A 19425-nucleotide genomic window follows, 5' to 3' on the forward strand; every position below is an offset into this window, starting at 1 on the left:
GTCTGGGGGGAGAAGGAAAGCCAGGGCATTGTGCCCCAGGAGGCGTGTGGGCCGCCCCTGGGCTCCTCCAGGGTCTCTGTGCTCACAGAGCGGTCCCACTGCGGTCTAACGTCCCTGGCCACCCTGACGCTCTGGGGCCTGATAACACCACTTCCCGTTGACACTCCAGCCTGGGAGTGCCTCTGAGGAGACCCACATAAACACAACAGTTGTGGCCTTCAGGGCCTGCACACCCTCCCACCCCTCTACAGGCTGCAGGCACCCCCTGCCACAGCCGCAAGAAGGAGCAGCCCCGTGCCCTGTCACCATTTTTCAAATGGTTTTCTCTATAATAAGTTTTGTTTTTTGTTCTATGAAAATAAAAGATGTCCTTACAAAAAAGCAAATACGAGAGAAAAATATTGCTCCCAGTTTGAACACCCTGAAAGAGACCTAAGATGTTGGGGAGCAAGAAAAGTGTGTTACCCCTGAATTGCATCCAAACAGGGCGAGCTGACTCACTGCTCACTCACCTAACACCACTGCCCTGGTATTGAGCCGAATCTTTAGCTCTTTTTTAAGATAAAAGCCATGGGGATGATGATTCTCACAGACTACTGGGAGGTCCCAGAGCTGAGACGGGCCAAGGACCCTGCCCAGTACCAGACAAGCCAATGCCCAGGGGGCAGTGGCTGCTGCTTTCAGACCTGAGGGCCCTGGGGTGGGGTGACCCACAGGCTCAGGGCACCCTGTAAATGCTGTGGCCGGAAGTCAGGCCTGGCTGGGCTGGAACCCCCCACACCCAGCGGCCCTCTCGCTGGGCACCTGGCCCGGCACTGCGCCTCTTCCAGCCAGACATCTCATCTGTAAAGCCCAGACCGTCACGTCTGAGAAGTACATGAGACTTTGTGTGAAGGGCTCGGCACAATGCTCAGCACACAGTAGGTGCTTAGTAAAGGTTTGCTGAGCAAGTAAATGAGTGAGTGCCAACTGTGTCCAGGGCACAGCACCCCAGTGGCTTCTGACTTTGCACCCTGGTATGGGTCCAGCTGGCCTCTAGTGGATGCTGCTGGGCAGAGGGGACACTGCAAGGGTGGTTCCCTCCTCCAGGCAGGGAGATGGAAGGAAGGCAGGGGAAGGGCTTCAGGGATAAGGCCTGGGGTGGCCCTCCCTCCGGAGGCTGGGAAAGGGTCAGGAAGACATCCACACCTACTGAGTACCTGCTGCATACCAGGTGCTTTCCAGATATGCTCTGGTTTCACTCTGGCAGCAGCTCTCATTTCAGGGGAGGAAATGAAGGCCCAGAGAGGGGCTGTGACTTGCTCAAGGTCACTTAGCAGGTGGGCTGGGAAGCCACGTCTGCATCTACTCAGCAGGTGAGGTAGTGCTGTGCTCCCTGGCAGGGCTGAGGCCCTGTGAGCCAGGCTCCCAGGTGTCCGAGCGAGGGAGGGAGGGAGGGAAGGAATGCACCCACCTGATGCCATCGCCCATGACCGGCCCACCCTCCTACCTTCCGCACCGGAGAGGGAGGCCAAAGGCGAAAACAGTGGGGGTCTTTTCATCCAATGCTCCAAACCAAACCCCAGAGGACCTGAGAGACCTCTGTGCCCTCTTCCAACCTCCGTGCTTCCCCCACACCCACCCTGGTGTGACCTGGGGACTTGGCAGTGCCTCCCATGGGGCTGGCTCTACAGGCGCCTCCTGATGGAAGCGCACACAGACAGTGCATTTACCCCGAGCTCTCTGGAGGAGGGCCGTGACTCCCAAGCCTACTGCACCCCTGCATGTACGCCCGGACCGACCCCCAGCTCAGGGGTGGGCGGGGCCGGCCTATTCTTCCCTGTGGTGCTATGCCCTGAGACTGGGTGAGTTCACTGCCTTCACTGCCAGTCCAGGTGAGGACCCCTGTCTCAGGAGGTTAGGCCTCTTTGGCCTGACAAGTTCAGGGGTAGCTCCTGCAGGGGAACCCTTGGCCACAGAGGGGCCCCTCAGGATTCTGCAATACCCCTCCCACCCACCTGTACCTCCCCAGGTGGGTCGCTGATATGCTGTGTGACCTTGGACCAGTGGCTGCCTCTCTCTGGGCTTGGTTCCTGGCTGAGGGCTGCCAGGATCAGCCCCCGCCCGCCCAGCCCCGCCTGGCGCTGCCTCTGCCTCTGCCTCTGCCTGGCTCAGCTCCAGACAGCAGGGCAGGGCCGTCACATGCTGAGCCACGTGACAGGCAGCGGCTGGGGGCTCCGTCCCACACAGAGGCCAGGTCTCTGCAGCCTCTTCCCCCTGTTCCGACGGGCTGAAGCCTCCAGGGTCTACCAGAGCAGGTGTGGCCTCCCAGGTAGGCCAGGGGAGCAGGGAGGGTGGGGGCTGTAAGGAGCATCTCCCAGGAGCCAGGTTGGCCCAGAGGCCCCGGCCCAGATCCCAGGCAGACCCAGGGCACCAAGACAGAGGGCGGGCTCAGGTGATGCCCCGAGGGTGTGCTGGCCCCCATGCCTGGAACCTAATCACTTGCCTGTCTGACAGCAGCAGCTGTTGGGGAGCCATCCCCACTCGTGCGGGCTCCACCAGGTGTGGGTGGCGCTGGGGTAAGGCAGAAGACAGGCCCCCCACCACCCACAGCGCAGCTCAGACACCTGGGAGGCGGGCCCACAGGAACCACCTGGGGACACTTACCCTGAGCGCTGTCCTAGAGGGCAGAGGGTGGCGCTCTTCCAAGGGGGGTGGGAGGAGCATCTGGGGATGGACACAGCACCCCCGCTTGGAGCTATAAGCTTCTGGGGTGGGTCCCAGCCCTACACTCACACCCTGTACGATCAAGTCCTGTCCGCTCTTTGGGGCTCTGTTTCCTTATCATAAAATGTCAGGTTGCAGGGTGACAGGCTCTGAGTGGGGGCCACATACGATGCTGCTGATGGAGGCAGACACGTGGAGGGCTAGGCAATGGAGCACACAGTGGGCGTGGGCCGTGGGACTGCATTTCTGGACTCCAGCCACTTTTGGATCTGAGGAGAAAATGAGCTCAGAGCGCGTGGAGGCAGCAGGGGGGCAGGGCTTTCCCTGCTATTCTGGGCCACCAGGACCCATCGCACACTGTAATTCCCAGGGCCACTGCCCTGGGCTCTCCTATTCCAGCTGGGCCAGGGTCCCTGTTCATCCGGCCTTGGGCAGGACCCCTCAGCTCAGAGCTCCCTAGAGGCCTGCTGTGTGGCCCTGGCCTGGTGCTGTCCCTCTCTGGGCCATCTCTGAGGGAGGTGGTAGTAAGATTTCAGCTTGCAGCCTCCAGCTGGCCCAGAGCCAAGTCAGATGAGAAGCCAGGGCAGCCCCGCCCCAGGGGCCGGCTGAGCCTTGGACATTTCTTAAAGGCAGGGTGCCGGGCAGAGCAGGACAGCCAGGAGGAAGGCCTCCTGGCAGGGCCTCAGGTACGGGGTCCTGGGCGGTGGGTGGCGTAGCAGTGGGGTCAGGGGACTGGCTGGAGGGCTGGCTCAGTGGCTCAGGCTGCTGGCCCCCAGGCAGGCCCGGCCACTCACAGCGGCGGGCACGGAGTGGCTTCGCTCTCAAAGGGCCCCTCCTGCCCAGGGAGAAAGGGGAAGCAGAGGGGACTTCCCTTGTGCGACCTGAGAGGTCAGCAGGGAGAGGGGCCCAGGAGAGGCTGGGGGCTGCCGCTGGCCAGCAGGCGCGCTCGTGCTGTCTGACCCGCTGTGCCGCCTTTCACTGGGGTTACTGCCTATCCTGCCAGGGAGGCAAGAGCCCCCACCCTGGCCCGGCTGACCCAGGAGGGAACACACCCCCATCCCTGGGTTGGTGGGGAGGCTCATGAAGCATCCATGTGGCAACGGTATTTGCAGGGCACTCCAGGCTGGGGTAAGGGTGCACAGAAATGATTCCAGGAGGCCGTGTTCTTGGGAATGGACTCTGCCGGGGCCCGGGAAGGAGGGGCGAGCCAGGCTGCCTGGCCCACGGAGGAGCTGGTCCTGAGTGGAGCCAGCAGCACGGCCTTTGTGCGGTGGGGCGGGGACTGGCTCAGCCCACAAGCCAAAGGTTGGTCCCCAGCTCCCCTGGCCCTTAGGAAGGGAGGAGGCTGCTGTCCAGACCTCAGGGGGAAGATCGTGAAAATTCAGGCAAAGGCCGCATGGAGGGAGGTCAGACTGGGCACCGCGGGTCTTGGGGCCTGAGGGACCTTCAAGATGGGCCCTGTGAGCCCCGCCTTCCAGCAGCCTGATGGGGGCCCCGGGCCCTCAGGCCGCCATGGCTTCCTCCGTCACCTTTGCCAGCCCTACTTCCCTGCCCCTGTGTGGGTCTCTGGTTGATGTCCTTGCCTCCTGGGGGGCAGCCACACTGGGCCCCCACCCCAGGGTATCCTTCTCAAAGCCCCCTCGGCACAGCGGCCCTTCGGGCTGGGCAGCTGTTCAGCACCGCCATCAGTAGGCAGCGGTCGCCGCCGCCCCGAGCACTGTGGGGCCACTGGTGGGTGGAGTGGGCAGAAGCTGGGGCTGCCCCGTCAGCAGGCTCAGCAGCAGGACCTGCCAGGAGGGCGGGGCAGGGGCTCTGTGGTGCTTCGGGCCAGCGGACCCACAGACCACCCGCTCATCCCCTCCACGCCACCGCTCTGGGCCGAAGCTTCCTTCAGGGCCACTGTGCTAAACGCACTCTGTACCCACACCAGGCTCCCATGCGGGCACAGTGCCTGGCACATCGGTGCTGGGTTGGTATTTTTAAAGGAATCCCCAGGCCCTGGGACATCGTTCGTCCTGGGCTGAAACAGGCCTGTCCCTTGCCATCATCTAGTGGCTTAGCCACTCCCAGCCACCCACCCTCCTGCAGAAGCGGTGGGTCCAGAAGAGACACAGCTGAGCGGGTGGCTGGAGCCAGGGCCCCCGAGACCTCAGCGGCTTAGCCTGAGGGGGCAAGAAGGCGAAGCAGGACAGGGACTCAGGGACTGTCGGGAATGGCGAGGAGGCCGGGCCGGGGGGCGGGGGCAAACAGCGCGCCTCTCACCCTCGCCAGGCAGCTCCCGACCTCAGCCGCGTGCCACTGCACACCTGGCCCTGGGTGTGCAGATCTGGCTGGCCCAGAGGTGTCCCTTCTCCTGGGGACCCAGGCTGCCCTGCTCCCCACTGAGCCACGGGTAGCGGGTGGGGCATGGGGATGGGTTGCCCTCTGTTCTGGTTTCCTGTGAATTCCGTTTTCCAGTGTGAAGAAGTGGGGTGGCCACGGTCTCCATCTGCCTCAGTGGGAACCACAGTGACCGGGCCAGACTGTTGAAGTGGGTAAATGAGTCATGCAGGGAGTGGGATTCGACATCCTTCTGAACTTATGCAGTGTCAGATGTACCCTGGAGAGGCAGGCTCGGGAGCCCCTGCCCGGCCCAGCCCAATGCAGGAACCCCTCATCTGTGCGTCTTTCATGAGGTCACAGGCCCAGGGTCCCCAGACCCTGGGTGGGAGGCAGCCTTAGCTCCTCTGGATGTCTGGGTTATGCCCAGCATCCTGTGACCCAGTGGCACCCACTGGGGCCCCGGTCCAGCATGAGGGGTCAGGTCCAACCTGCAGGGGTCAGAATTGGGTGAGTTAGCCTCAGTGTTGCTAGGAGAGGCTTGCTGGAATGTTCCATTCAGACCTCCACTCCCACAGAGCTCCCCCAGAGGTGCACCATTCAAGTTACGTGCCTTACATTTTTGTGGCTTCTGTGGACACTCTTATAATAAAAGTGCAAGGACCCTGGGTCAGGGCGGGATGGGTGGTGCGGGAGGGATGGGTGTGTCTGCCCTCTACCCCCATCAGCAGAAGTCTAAAGGCGACAGCAGGACAGAGGGAGGACTGGGAGAGGCAGGAGGGACACAACTGTTTGCTGAGCACTTGGTAAGAGTGACCATGGCTGCCCCTGCAGAGCGCGCGGCCTGCACTATGGCAAATGTCAGGCACAGCATGTCGTTCAGCCCTCGGGACAAGGGAACTGAAGCAGAGAGATAAGATGACTGATTTGACCAGGGCCCAAGGCCAGGTGGCAGCTCTAGAGGCAGGCGGCGGGGAAGCCTGCGGCTGGGGTGACCCTGCTGCCACACTGCCACCCTCTCTGGGGGTGCCTGCCCTGGGCCGGAGGTGACTGCCCAGTTTCTCCCGCTTGGAGCAGAGGCCTGCCTGTGGAGTCAGCTGGGGCCCCACCACCCCTAAGGAACGGCCCAGGGCTCCAGCCAGCTTCTCAGCAGGACGCCTGTCAGGCCGGCTGGCTGAGGCTCAGCCCTCAGGGCCATGGAGCCCTCCAGAAAGCTGAGGACCACCGTGACAGCAGCCACTTAAAACAATAGCTGGTAGCCTTGGGGACCTGAGGCCCGGGGCCCAGAACTGGACAGCATGGTCTCATCCTTGATAAACACCATGTCAGCTGGTGGGTGCTGTCATCATCCCCCTAGAAGAGGAGGAGACTGGGGCACTAAGACCCAAGTGATGAGTTAAGTAGGCAGAGGGAGGCCTGCCTCCCAGTCCGGTGGGTGGGAAAGGGGAGTGGAGGACAAGGGGAGGGCTGGGGTGGTGGACAGGATGAAACCAGGTATTTGTCACATGGTATGCTCCAGTGTGGCGGGCAGCAGAGACCAGGGGCCACTGTGAGTGTGAGAGAGTAATCAGGCAGGCTTCCTGGAGGAGGCATCAGCCAAGCTGAGCCCTGAAGGAAACGGAGTAAGAGAGGGCAGGAGAACGGTCCCCTGGGTCCTTGGCACCAGACCAAGGAGTGATTGCATCACAGTACTCCTGTGATGAGCTTCAAGTAGACAGGCAGGGGCCTGAGGGAATGTCAGGGCCCCTACCCCGCTTGCCAGCCCTGGCTGATAACAGCAAGGAAATATGGCTGCCCCTCGGCCCTTGCCCCCTACTGCTCCCCGCTCCTTCAGCACTGTGGTGGGAGCAGGGCCTCTGGGAGGCCTGGGTCTCCTTAAGCCAGGGAGGGGAGGCCACTGCCCACAGTCACACAGCTCTCGGAGCCACCCCCAGCTAGCCTAGCCTCCCTGGGCAGTGTCCCCAGGCTGCAGGCTGTGGGTGCACAGAGCATTCTGTGTCTGGAACGTCCCAAAGTGGTAGCCGCAGTGGCAGTTGGTAAATTTTCTATTTACCAGACTCCTCCCAGTTACTCCGCTCAGGCCTGGCAGGCGTGAGGGCTGCTCCATCTCCAGGAGGGGCATGACAGCAGGAGAGGGGTCATGGATTGGGGCTAGTTTCTGTGTGGCAGGAAGAAGTGTGGTCCCCTGGCTGCCTCCCAACCCTTAGGGGCTGTGAGTAGCTGTCCCTGAGCCCACGCCCATGTGGGCAGCAGCCCAGGACCCCCTGCCCACTGGCCGAGGGGAATGGTGTGTGTGTGTGTATGTGTCTGCGGCAGTGGGTGGTGTGTATGGAGGCAGGGGCAGCCTTGGCCCTCTGGGGTTATGCGTGAGTCCCTGTGGGGTGTCTGTGAGCCACATGGATGCAGGCAGGTGCAGGTGGGGAGCCTGTAAGGGTGGGGGGCCCCAGCCCACACCGCCCCCACCCGGCAGGATGGACCCCTTCGTGGACACACTGCAGCGGCTGCGGGAGACCTTCAGCACCGGGCGGACGAGGCCAGCTGAGTTCCGGGCTGCCCAGCTCCGGGGCCTGGACCACTTCCTGCAGGACAACAGGCAGCTTCTGCAGGAGGCGCTGGCGCAGGACCTAGGCAAGGTGGGCTGGGAGGCTGGGCGGGCAGGCTGGCAGAGGCAGCTGGAGGGTGCAACTAACAGCCCCTCAAGTCTGCTACCTTCCCTACGCCCCAACCCCACCTTCTGCATTTGCCCATTCATTCATTTCTTAGTTCACTTGATAACTACTTATTGAACACCTACTATGCACCAGGCATACTGTTCCAGGGGACACAACAGATAATAAAACACAGGCCCTGTGCCCAGGGAGCTGGCCTTCTGGGGAGAGACACAGCCGACAGTAAATAAGTAATTAGGTAGCACGCTGGATGGCAGTGAGTGTCCCGGGGAGGCCCTCCCAGTGTGAGCGGGGGAGAGGGGAGGCAGCATTGGGGCAGAGACGAAGGAGGAAGGGGAAGGAGCCACGTGGACATCGGGAAAATGGAGATGGGCACAGCAAGTGCAAAGGCCCTGAGGAGGAGGTGGTGGTGTGTTTGTGCCTGAGCATGGCTGCAGGGGCAGAGAGACACAGAAGAGAGGCCCAGGGGGGTGGAGGCCACGGAGGACCTGGGCTTCCGTCAGAGCAGCGGGCGCCATGGCCTCGGTCTAAACCCAGAGGCCTGGGGGCACAGCCTCCCCCAATTCCAGCAGCGGCCACACGGCAGGACCCCAAGAAATGCTCTTCTCTGTGGGCAGCCTCCCCTCATTTCTGCCAATAGGGTGCCCTCCACCCCCACCACTGCTTGGCTGCCCTGGGGGTTCTTCTCTGGACAAAATGTCCCCTGCACTTGCTGCAAAGGCCACAATGTCCAGACTCATGCCTGGTGCCTCACGGTCCCTCGCCACCGGCTCCTTGTCAACGGGTAGGGTGCGTAACACCTGGGCTGGCCCATGACGCCTGCCGGCAGCTGGCCGGTTCCTGTAGTCACCTCCTGCCGCCAGGGACCTCAGCACCCCACGCTGGCTTGCGCTGAGCTCATCTTCGCCCCAAGCCCTGGGTACACCCCTGGAAGGGCCTGGGGTCTCCTGAGCCCTCCTTGTGAGGGGACCCTACATTGACCCCTGGGGTCAATTATACTGATTACATCACTGCCCTCCTCCACCCCCTCCCCAGCCCTTCCCCGGGGCCTGCTGACTCCACCCTGGCCCAGATAGAGAGGTGGACCCCCGCAGGCCGGCCTCCCCACCGCAGCCTCCGTGGGGCCCGTCCGACTCCCAGCCGCACTGTCCTGAGAGCTGGCACGGACTTCCCGGCTCTCGGGTCATGGTGTCGGCGGTCATGGATCAGAGGCCCTGCCCCAAGGGGACAGCAGTGGGTGGCCACAGGACTTGTCTGAACATGTGGCCTCCTGGTGATGCCTGCCCCCTGTCTTGGTGTCCCCATACATTGTTTACCACGGTGCTCCAGGACTCCCTCATCAGCCATTTCTGGAGTTGTGTTTTTCCAGAAATTTATGCAGCCTGGGCGCCAGAGCCCTCGGCTCGCTTGCCCCCAAGGGGATGGCATGGGGCATGCCCCATTCACTGTGTCTGGCCCAGGACGAGGGGCTCCGTCCCCACCCGCAGCCCACGGGGCTCCCTGTAGACAGGACCCTGCACTGAGCCTCTGCCAGCACCCACCTGCGGGCCCGCCACCACCTCCGGGGAACCTGACCTGACCCTATCCAGTGCCTTTCTCCCTTGGGTTCAGGTTTCACGTCCCACCTCCCACCCAGAAAGGGGGCTCCAGTGGGTGCCTCCCCCTGGGCTGGACCACCTGGCCCTGCCATTCCTGCAGGAACCCTCCCACTTACTCCGACAGCCCTTCCAGATAGGGGCAGTCACCCCAGAAACCCCCAGGTAGGCTCAGAAAGGGCATATTCTGGCCTAAGGGTACATAGCCCTTTCCCCTCCTGAACTCAGGGTGTTCCGCTGGGTCCAGACGGTCTGTAAATCCACCCACACCTCACTCGGGTCTTGGGGCTCCTCACTGGGCGGGACTCAGATGCAGGCGAAGGCACACCGGGACCAGGCTCAGGTCTTTTCAGCACCAGGGGGTGTGGGCGGGAACTCAGGGTGTTCCGCTGGGTCCAGACGGTCTGTAAATCCACCCACACCTCACTCGGGTCTTGGGGCTCCTCACTGGGCGGGACTCAGATGCAGGCGAAGGCACACCGGGACCAGGCTCAGGTCTTTTCAGCACCAGGGGGTGTGGGCGGGTGGGAGGAGTGGGGGGTGGCTTCTTTGCCCGAGGTGCCAGCGCTCTCTCAAGGCTCAGCTCTGGCCCTGGCCTTGGTACTGGCCTGCTGAGAGAACCTGGCAGGCTTCTATTCCCCCTGTGGACCATCCTGGCACCCCTCAGGCCCATTGTGCTCTCCTCTGGCAGGAGGCGCCGTGCCCCACAGTGGCCGGATGCCAGGTAGCAGGAAAGCCCACCTCCGGTGCCCTTGCTGGGGGCCTCCAGCTGCCTGCGGCCCGCAGGCCCAGCTTCCCCCTGCGTGCAGTGGGGCAGGCACACCAGGGGCGGACAGCAGCACAACATCTCTATCAATTTGTGCCTCCTCCGCACTCCTGCCCTGGCAATCTGCTCTGGCCCCTGAGCTGTGGGAACCGGGGGCACTTACACAGGGAGGCCTGTCCCCAGTCACCCCTGCAGACTGGTATCCACAGAGTGGGCCACACAGGCAATGCTGTTAAAACTAGTTAGATCTTGTCTCTGCTCTGCTTGACAGGGCCCACCCCAGCTGCGTGGCCCCATCACCTCACCCACTCTGCATCTCGCTAATCAGAAACATGCTCCAATGTCACCTCGCCCAGAGGCCGGCATGGGACATCTGGCATAAAATCAAGCAGACACACACATACACGTACACACTCATGCGAGCTCTCATGCTTTCATGCACACTGGTGCACATACACGCCCAGCAGTCTCTGTTCCCCTGACCTGCTTTATCTTTGCATTGCGCTTGCCACATCCTGAGCTGTTTCCATTGTCATGGAGACTGTTCCCCTACAACCTCAGCTCCGAGGGGGAGGTTTTCTGTCTCTTAGCCACTGGCACAAGAAAAGCACCTGAGTGATGTACACTCTTCACACACGGAGAGGGTGAACAAATGAATGAATGAATGAATGAGAAAATAAGAGCAAGCCTTGCCTGACAGAGGCCCTGCCAGGGCTCTAGCCACCTGCCAATCCTGGTGCTCCCTCCCCTGCAGCCAGCCTTCGAGTCTGAGGTGTCTGAGATTGGCATCTGCCACAGTGAGATAAACTTGGCGCTCAGGAACCTTCAGGCCTGGATGAAAGATGAGAAAGTGGCCAAGAACCTGGTGAGCAGGGCTGGGGACAGGTGGGCAGGCCGCCTCTCCAGGCGGTTGTGGGCCGAGGGGCTGGGGGTCTTGGTGCCTCACCACTCCCCGTGCCGGCCCAGGCCACGCAGCTGGACTCAGCCTTCATCCGAAAGGAGCCCTTCGGCCTGGTGCTCATCATTGCCCCCTGGAACTACCCCGTGAACCTGACCCTGGTGCCCCTGGTGGGCGCCCTCGCTGCAGGTAAGTGCAGAGCAGTCTCCTTCAGGGGCTGGGGGACCCCTCCTTCCAGCTGCTTAGCCACCCACAGTGCCAGTGGGGAGGGGGAGCTGGCCCCAGGCGGCTAAGAAAACTGGTCTCCACCTGGCCCACCCTGCATGCGCTGTGGGGCCGTAGGCCCCAGGCTCCCTCTCTGAGCTGGATTCTCACCTGCAAGGAGAGTGAGGCTGGCACCTGCTCTGCAGCCGTGAGGACTGAATGGCAGCTCTCTCCCTGCCCTACCCCGCCCTCCAGGGAACTGTGTGGCACTGAAGCCGTCTGAGATCAGCAAGAGCGCCGAGAGGGTCCTGGCTGAGGTGCTGCCTCGGTACCTGGACCAGGTGCGTGGGAGCAGATACAGGCAGCTGAGCTGAGCGCGGCAGGGCCCTGCGGGCGGGCAACCCTGGCCCTGGCCCGTCCGGCAAGCCTGGGGTTCCAACCTCCATCCTGCCTCGTCTGGGTTGTGCGGCTGTGACCGGGTCAGCCTCCCCTCAGCCTGTTTCCCTCTGAGTGGAACAGCGGGGTCGCAGTCACAGATGCACTCTGAGGAGCCTGTCCCCCAGGGATTCCTGTCTGTCTTCTGGTGGCCCTGCTTGCCCAGCCCCAGTCTCAGCACCCCCAACCCTGACGGGCCCCAACCTTGCACCAGTTGGCTGGGCCTAGCAGTGCCCGGCATCCCTGGGAAGCTCTCTGCTCCCTACCTCACCCCTAGACCAGGGGAGGGGGGAGGGGCCCCAGGCAGACCCCCACCAGGCCCCCTGAGCCCCCCATCCTTGCAGAGCTGCTTCGCCGTGATGCTGGGTGGGCCCCAGGAGACGGGGCAGCTGCTGGAGCACAAGTTCGACTACATCTTCTTCACAGGTGAGAGCCTGCTGCGCGTGGCTGGGCTGGGGGCAGGAACAGCAGGACGGGGGGCCCGAGCCACCTCCCCTCAGGGGTCTCGTCCCTAACCCTGAGAAGGGCCACACGGGCCAAGGCTGCCAGCTGAGGACACAGACCCGGGAGCACCGGCCAGTGCCCCTGGGCTCCAGGACCAGCTTGCTGCTCTCTCTTCTCAAGCAGGCCAGGGAGCAGCTCTGGGCCCCCAGGGACCCTCAGGATGGCTGGGTCCCATCCCTGGGCAGGGAACCCTCCACCGACCCCAACCCCACGCATCACAGCATCTGCCCTTGCTGAGCTCCCACTGCCCCCATGGCCTGCCCCGCACCCCCACTGGCCCCACGTCCCTTCTGGAGGGCAGGTGAGACCCGGGAGGTGGGATGAGCCAGCAGTGCGCTTAGAGCCCAGGGTCAGGAGGCAAGGCTGTCAGGTTAGGCCGCAGAGAGGAGAGCCCCAAATGTCGGCCAGCTGGGGCTGGACTCTGCCTTGGGCGATGGGAGTCAGTGAAGATTCCAGAGGAGAATGGAGAGTCAGGCAGGGGTGCAGGGTGGCACGTCAAGAGTGACCTGCAGAGGTGAGGACAGCATCGGAAGCAGGGAGGCAGGGTGGGAGGTGGGCCAGGGGCTGCGGGGCTCCCAGGTTTCTAACCGGGCGGGCCAGAGGGGAGCGGGGCCTGCCGGGCTGCCACCGAGTGCAGACGTCTGCCGAGACCTGCAGTGTTTGGGGCTGGTTTGCAGACCTGAGCAAGGTCCTGATGCAGGCAGGCAGGGGAAGGCCAGTGAGGGCTGGCACCCCCACTCTCCAAGGAGGTGCAGGGCAGGGTGTGAGCCCCCTTGAGGGGTCCCAGGCCCCAGGCGGAGGCCATCCCCCTGGTGGAAGTGATTGAGGGCCACTCTGGTTTCTGTCCACAACCAGGGAGTTCTCAAGTGGGCAGGATTGTCATGGCTGCAGCCGCCAAGCACCTGACGCCCGTCACGCTGGAGCTGGGGGGCAAGAACCCCTGCTATGTGGATGACAACTGCAACCCCCAGACTGTGGCCAACCGTGTGGCCTGGTCCCGGTACTTCAACACTGGCCAGACCTGCGTGGCCCCCGACTATGTCCTGTGCAGCCCCGAAATGCAGGAGCGGCTGCTGCCTGCCCTGCAGAATGCCATCACCATGTTCTATGGCGAAGAACCCCGGGTGTCCCCGAACCTGGGCCGCATCATCAGCCAGAAGCATTTCCAGCGGCTCCAGAGCCTGCTGGGCTCTGGCCGTGTGGCCGTCGGCGGCCAGACTGACGAGAGTGACCGCTACATCGGTGGGTCCCGCCTCCCGCTATGCACACCCAGGGCCCAGTCTGGAACCCTGGCCCTGAGGCTCCCGTGACTCCGCTACTAGAACCCAGCTTGGTCCACGGCTCTGGTGCCACATCCCAATGGTGTTGGGGCTCCAAGTCACCATGTCTGAGCCTAAGACCCCACAACTCCCAGCTCCGGAGCCTCTTAGCTCTGACTCCTGCTCCAGGGCTCCTGAGCAGGCAGATCCCAAACTCCCGCCCCATGATCTGCTGTCCCACAGCACCATGCCCCCCGGTCCTGAACCCACGACCGCCGGGTTCTAAACTCCAACAGCTGGTCCTGAGCATCGCCATGCGGTGCTTGCAGAGCGGCCCATCTCCCGGCCTCTGCAGCTCAGCAGTCACACCGCTGCTCTCACAGGCTGGGACTTGGGACTCCACTGGTCTGCGATCCCATCCCAACCCCCAGCAGGTTGGGGGGTACTCTGGGCCCCTCAGGCTCTGGTCGTGCCGGGGAATGCCCCACGGTCACTTCTTGGGGGCCGTGGGGAACTCTCTCCCCTAGACTGTCCCTGAGCCTTGCCCGAGGCCCCATCCCAGGCCTGAGCCATCCCCTGTGCCCGGGCAGCCCCCACAGTGCTGGTGGATGTGCGGGAGACGGACCCGGTGATGCAGGAGGAGATCTTCGGGCCCATCCTGCCCATCCTGAACGTGAGGGGCCTGGACGAGGCCATGAGCTTCATCAACCGTCGGGAGAAGCCCCTGGCCCTGTACGCCTTCTCCAACAGCAAGCAGGTGGGCCTAAGGCAGGGCAGGCGGGCAGGGGGCAGCAGTGCACGGACGGGGTGGTGGCAGCCACGCGGGAGGTGGCCCCAGGACGAGTGGATCCTGGGGCCTGGCGGGACGGTAGGGGGTCCTGGCCCTTCTGGGGCAGCCACAGTTCCGGGTGGTGGCACTCTGGGCTCTGCTCCTGCCCTTTCCCCTGGGAGCAGCCGGGCCTCCTCCCCCCTCTATCCTAGGCGGCATTCTCCTGGGTCCTCAGTGGGCAGCTCCCCGGGGACTCCTCCAGGGCCGAGAGTACCCTCGTGGTCAGCCCCCAACTGTCATCCTCATCACCTGGGTCTGGTGGTCTCATTGCCCCCTTTCAGTGCCTGGCTGGTGGAAGGCACGCACAACACGGGGTGGGATGCAGAGCACACAGGCCGCAAGAGCCCTGGTGCCCTGCCCTCTGCCTCCGGCCCCATCCTGTTCATGCTCTGGGGGCAGCCTGGGGGCCTCAAGGGCACATGGGCAGTGGTTTCAGCTCAGGACGCACCTGCCCCACTTACTCGGCTCTCAGGAGATCCCTCACAGGCTGGACAATGTTTTTATAAACTTTTAATCTTGCAATAATTTTAGATTTACAGAAAAGTTGCAAAGATAGTCCAGGGAGTTCTCATATACCTGCACCCAGTCCCTCCCATTTAAGGGCCCTTGGGGTTGGTCAAAACTAAGAAACTGACATTGGCACATTACTGCTAATGTCACTCTAGACCCGATCCAGTTTTCCTTTCTGCCCCAGGATCTGAGGAAGAGTCCTAGGCTGCGTTTAGTTGTCATGGCTTCTCCGGCCTGTAGCCATCTCTCAGCTTGAGGAACACCAGCCAGGTCTCCTGCGGTGTGTCTCCAGTCTGTTGTTTTTCTCAGGGAAGAATACCACAGAGGAAGGGCTGGTCTCCGGCCCCGTATCAGAGGCACACGAGATCCGCACACCACTGGGGAGGCCGGCCCCCGTCACTCGGCCCAGGCTGTGTCTGCCACAGCTGCCCACTGAGGGGTGACTGTTTTTCCCTTTCCTTATTCTAGTCTTTGGGAGCGCGTCCCTGGGTCTAACCCATCTTCAATGGGAGGGATGTTTTAAAGCTCCACCTGCTGAAGGGGCAATATCTACATATATCACCTAGCCTCCATATGAGAGATTTGGCTCTTGAATCACTTCCTGCTACCAGCATGGAAGCATGTGCATCTGCATTATTCTCGGGGCTACAATCCTATACCCGCTATTTGCTTCCTGGCTCAAGTTGCCCCAGCCTCGGGCTCTGGGTGCTGCTGTGCGGCTGAGACCTGCCCATCTCTCTGTTTTCTCACCACTTCCTTCCTTTCGGTCAGTGAGATGCTTCAGGCTCATCCTGGGAGCTTCCCCACCCAGCCCAAGAACCAGCCATCGCTCCAAGGAGCCCTGGTTTGTCTGGACAACGTTAACTTTAGAAAATGGCCCCCACGGTTCCCAGAATGCATGTGTGGCCACATGGAAGACATGTGTCTCGCCCCGTGTGACTCGCCCTTACTCCGTGCAAGCACAGCTGGTGCCTCCTAGTCTATCTTCTGTTGTCCTGTTACTGCTGGTCTCAACGTGATTCTGGGCCACTAATGGGGGCTCTACTCTGCCCACCATTAGGCAAGGTGCTATCCGAGAGCCACACATTGTAAAAGCCAAGTTTTTGTGCAAGTATTTAGTGTCTCATCTTTTTTCCATCTCATTCTTCAAATAAACCTATAGACTGAAGCATAAAGGCTTCAGTAAGTCAAGCAAGGGCCAAGCTAATGTTTCTAAAACACAAATCTGATGTCACCATCACGGCCTCCCATGCAGCACGCCACCCAGGCCACCACCTCGTTTCCACACCTGCCCTCCGCTCTGCCTGGGGCCCTTTCAGGTCTCTGCCAGGTGACTCCTGACCCCCCCTTGAGACTCAGCAGGCACACTGCAGCCCTCCCCTGGGCTGCTTCCCTGACTACGGGCACCTCACCCTGCACTCTCCACGTCCCCAGGTGACCACGTCTCCTGCCTCCCTCTCAGCCCTGAGTCTGTGTCCCCAGCACCCTGCTCAGGCCACACATGAGCAGATGCTCAGGAAACACATCCCAAGTTGGGGTCTCAACCATGCTACACAGCCATGCCCCCCAGCTGTCTCCTTCCACAGGGCCAGGCAGCCTCACTGCTGTTTCTCTCCAGGTGGTCAAGCAAGTGCTGGCCTGGACCAGCAGCGGGGGCTTCTGTGGGAACGATGGCTTCATGCACATGACCCTCGCCAGCCTGCCTTTCGGAGGAGTGGGTAGGTGACAGCAGAGCCCCTTTCTTTTACTGTTACTTGACTGAATGGCACCCCAACATTCATATCCTGCTTCCCTCTGCCCAGTCTGGAGTGGAACCTTCCAGACCTGCCTCCGCATTTACACATGTCGATCAGCCAGCAGATCTGCAGTTTAGGGTTTGTTTTCTAATATCGCTGTGATCGCCTTGTACCAGCTGCCGCTGCCTTTCTCCTTGAGCACACAGGGCACCCTTGGGTGTTCTTTCCATGGTGAGGCTGCATCTGCTCTTTTAACCCTCCATGCCACCTCGGTCCAACAACTGGCATGTCACCACCCTGGAGACGGGCTGTTGCTGGCTCCCCCAACCCTGAGGGAGGCCTGGGTGAGTGGGGCCCACCCCCCAGCCCCAGCAGCCCGTTACCATTGCAAAGTCCTGGCCTCCGAGGCCGGAAACCTCAGGGCTGGATCCAGCAAGCCCGACGGCTGTATGATCGGGGGCGGCCACAGCCCCTCTCTGAGCCTATCTCCTCCACAGTGGAATGGAAGGGCCAGAGACTTGAGGTCACTCCACCTGTCCATACTCAGCACCAGCATAAACAACCAGCAGGGCCTGGCAAGCTGCCCTGGTGGGCCTGGACCTTCCCTGGTGCCACAGGAGCACGGGGTGGGCTGAGGGCTAAACCGTGGCAGGGCAGGACCCCCACAGCACGGCACTGCTGCCATCCCGGTTCTGGAACCTCCTCCCCCTGGCTCACCTGGCTGCCCTGTGTCCAGCCTCAGCTCCTCCTTCTCAGGGAAGCATCCGAGTCTGTGGACAAATCTGATCCTGCTACTCCCCTGACAAGAACCCCCCAGGCTCCCAGCCCTTCCTGGTCTGGCTGTGGGGTCGTGCTTGGGCCTCTTCGCCCTACTTTCCTGTCTGCTACGCCAGCCACAGACCCCTGCCCAAGCCCCTATATGCCACAAGTTGCCCACTTCCAAGGCTGTGCTCACCAAGCCTGGGTTTCTCTTGCCACTACCACCCTCTTCATCTGGTCAATTCCACATCTCTCAGGCTTCACTCACTCCAGGAAGCCCTCCCTGATTACCCCCAACTCCACCCAGGCTGGGTCCACCGGACTTACAGTGCATGAGCTGCCTGGTCCTTGGCTGCCTCCCTACCTAGTGCTGCAGACTTCTAACAATGCAGTACTCACTGTGTCCACGGGCCTGGGCACTCATCCAATCCCCACCAGGAGGTGGGTGCCACAGTTACCCCGTGTCACATTGGAGGATACCAAGACCAAGTCACTTGCCCCCAGTGACACAGCTCTCAGAGCTGGGATTCAACTGCGGGCAGGGGCTACAGAATCACACTCTACCTATCTTGCCCCAGCACCTGGTGTCCCCACCATTAGCTGAGCTGGTGCTGGTGCCAGGCTGAGGCTAAGCCCTTTGCCCACAGCGGTTCATGCTCACTGATTTTACAGATGGGGAAGGAGGGGTGAGGGAGTTTTTTCATGCGAGGGGTGAGGGAGTTTTTTCATGCTCACTGATTTTACAGGCCTGGAGGGGTGGGGGAGCCCATGAAGGTCCTGCTGCGTGACTAGCAGAGCTCAGGTCTGTCCGGCGTCCCCTCAGCTGGCCACTGAAGGCCTGACCACCATGTTCCATGCCACCATATAGGTGCCAGCGGGATGGGCAGCTACCATGGCAAGTTCTCCTTCGATACCTTCTCCCACCACCGCGCCTGTGTGCTGCGCCAGCCCGGGATGGAAAAGATCTATGCTATCCGCTACCCACCCTACTCACCTCGCAAACTAAGGATGCTGCTGGTGGCCATGAGGACCCGCAGCTGCTGCTGCACCCTGCTCTGAGCCCTCCTCGGGCACCGGGGCACTGAGTGACCCCCCTGGCTCACACCTCAGTCATCCGCCACCACCATCCGCAGCCGGTGCAGATGCGGCCTGGGGTCCACGATACGACGAGTCAAAGACCCTCCAAGGCTACAGCCCAGCCAGCCCTGGCCCTCCTCCCTCCCGGGGCTCCTCTTTCTGGGCCCCCGGCCTCCTCCCTCAGCTGCCCCCCAAATGGGACAGGCCAAGAGGAGGGCACACGGCAAACTGCGCAGTAGCCTGCCCTCACCCCCCATGCTAAGCCGCCGGTGTCCTGGGGAGGAGGGCAGATGTGCGCACCTCCGAGCCACCCCCACCTTGTGGAGGGTGCAGAAGAAGCCGTGGCATCTGGCCCAGGTCACACAGTGGACCTGCTGTGCCCGGGCCATCCCTGCCCTCTCTGAACCTGTTTCCCTACCTGCACAGCAGACATAATTAATCATCGGGGCCTCCTGAGATTATTGTTAGGATTAAATCTGGGAGCTCAATACATATGATTTGTCGACCCCAAGCTCGAGATGTCCTGTCTCCTCACCGGGGTGGGGTGAGGCTGTATTCCTTTCTCTCCCTGCTCCTCTCCCTCTCGGTCAGGCTGATGAGACGCCTGCAGCCGGATCTCCCTTCCCTCCAGCTCAGGCCTCTCAGGGGCTCTGACACACGCCTGTGCCCCAAGTGGCTGGTCTTGGGCGCCTTCCCCTCACCACGGTCCCACTAGACCCATCCACTTCCCTGTCCTGCTCATCCTCCCCAGCCCTGGCACCACGAACAGTCCCCAACTGTTCGGCCACCAAAGGCAAAGCCCTGCTCACCTCCCAAGTCCCACCTGATGATTCTAGAACACTGCAGAACATGCCCAATCCACACACTACTGGCCATGCCCAGGGCCAGCTGTCACCTCTCCTGCCCTGCAGGACTAGCCCTCCTCCACGCCCCCGCTGACGTTCCTAAAGCTCACCGGACTGCGCCACCCCACCCCTCCGCCTGAAACCCTTCAGGGGCTCCCTGCGGCCACAAGCCTGGATCTGTAACAGTCCTGGGGAGGCTCGGTCGGAGCCCCGCGCCCCCACATTCAGCCTGTCCTTGTCCTCTTCTAAGGCACATGGAGTGTCCTCGGCGTGGACACCGCTCCTCCAGGGAGCCTTCCCTAACCACCTCCCAC

General features: G+C 62.1%; 1 protein-coding gene across 6 annotated transcripts; it reads left to right on the plus strand.

Moving 5' to 3' along the window:
• The first annotated feature begins 2172 nt into the window (after positions 1-2172).
• Positions 2173-18793, plus strand: ALDH3B1 (aldehyde dehydrogenase 3 family member B1). Of its 6 annotated transcripts, none has more exons than XM_037002482.2 (11): positions 2173-2311; positions 7496-7658; positions 10810-10920; positions 11022-11142; positions 11413-11498; positions 11937-12018; positions 12952-13338; positions 13946-14112; positions 15004-15133; positions 16313-16412; positions 18058-18792. In XM_037002482.2, exons 2-11 carry the CDS (start codon positions 7497-7499, stop codon positions 18272-18274), a joined length of 1563 nt encoding a protein of 520 aa, XP_036858377.2. In that variant the 5' UTR covers positions 2173-2311; position 7496; the 3' UTR covers positions 18275-18792. The 6 variants fall into 6 exon arrangements, with proteins under 6 accessions (XP_036858377.2, XP_036858378.2, XP_073073529.1 ...); XM_037002483.2 differs by lacking the exon at positions 2173-2311 and adding an exon at positions 2374-3392 and having other exon boundaries at positions 18058-18793; XM_037002481.2 differs by lacking the exon at positions 2173-2311 and adding an exon at positions 3438-4011 and having other exon boundaries at positions 18058-18793.
• The last annotated feature ends 632 nt before the right edge of the window (positions 18794-19425 follow it).

This window comes from Manis javanica, chromosome 11 (genome assembly GCF_040802235.1).
Source record: "Manis javanica isolate MJ-LG chromosome 11, MJ_LKY, whole genome shotgun sequence".
NCBI classification, from domain to species: Eukaryota; Metazoa; Chordata; class Mammalia; order Pholidota; family Manidae; genus Manis; species Manis javanica.

Coding starts and splice junctions, on each gene's coding strand:
- ALDH3B1 (XM_037002481.2), top strand. CDS start 3,851: ATGATTCCAGGAGGCCGTGTTCTTGGGAATGGACTCTGCCGGGGCCCG. Junction 4,012..7,495: donor GCTCAGCCCACAAGCCAAAG/GTTGGTCCCCAG, acceptor CCCACCCGGCAG/GATGGACCCCTTCGTGGACA. Junction 7,659..10,809: donor TGGCGCAGGACCTAGGCAAG/GTGGGCTGGGAG, acceptor CCTCCCCTGCAG/CCAGCCTTCGAGTCTGAGGT.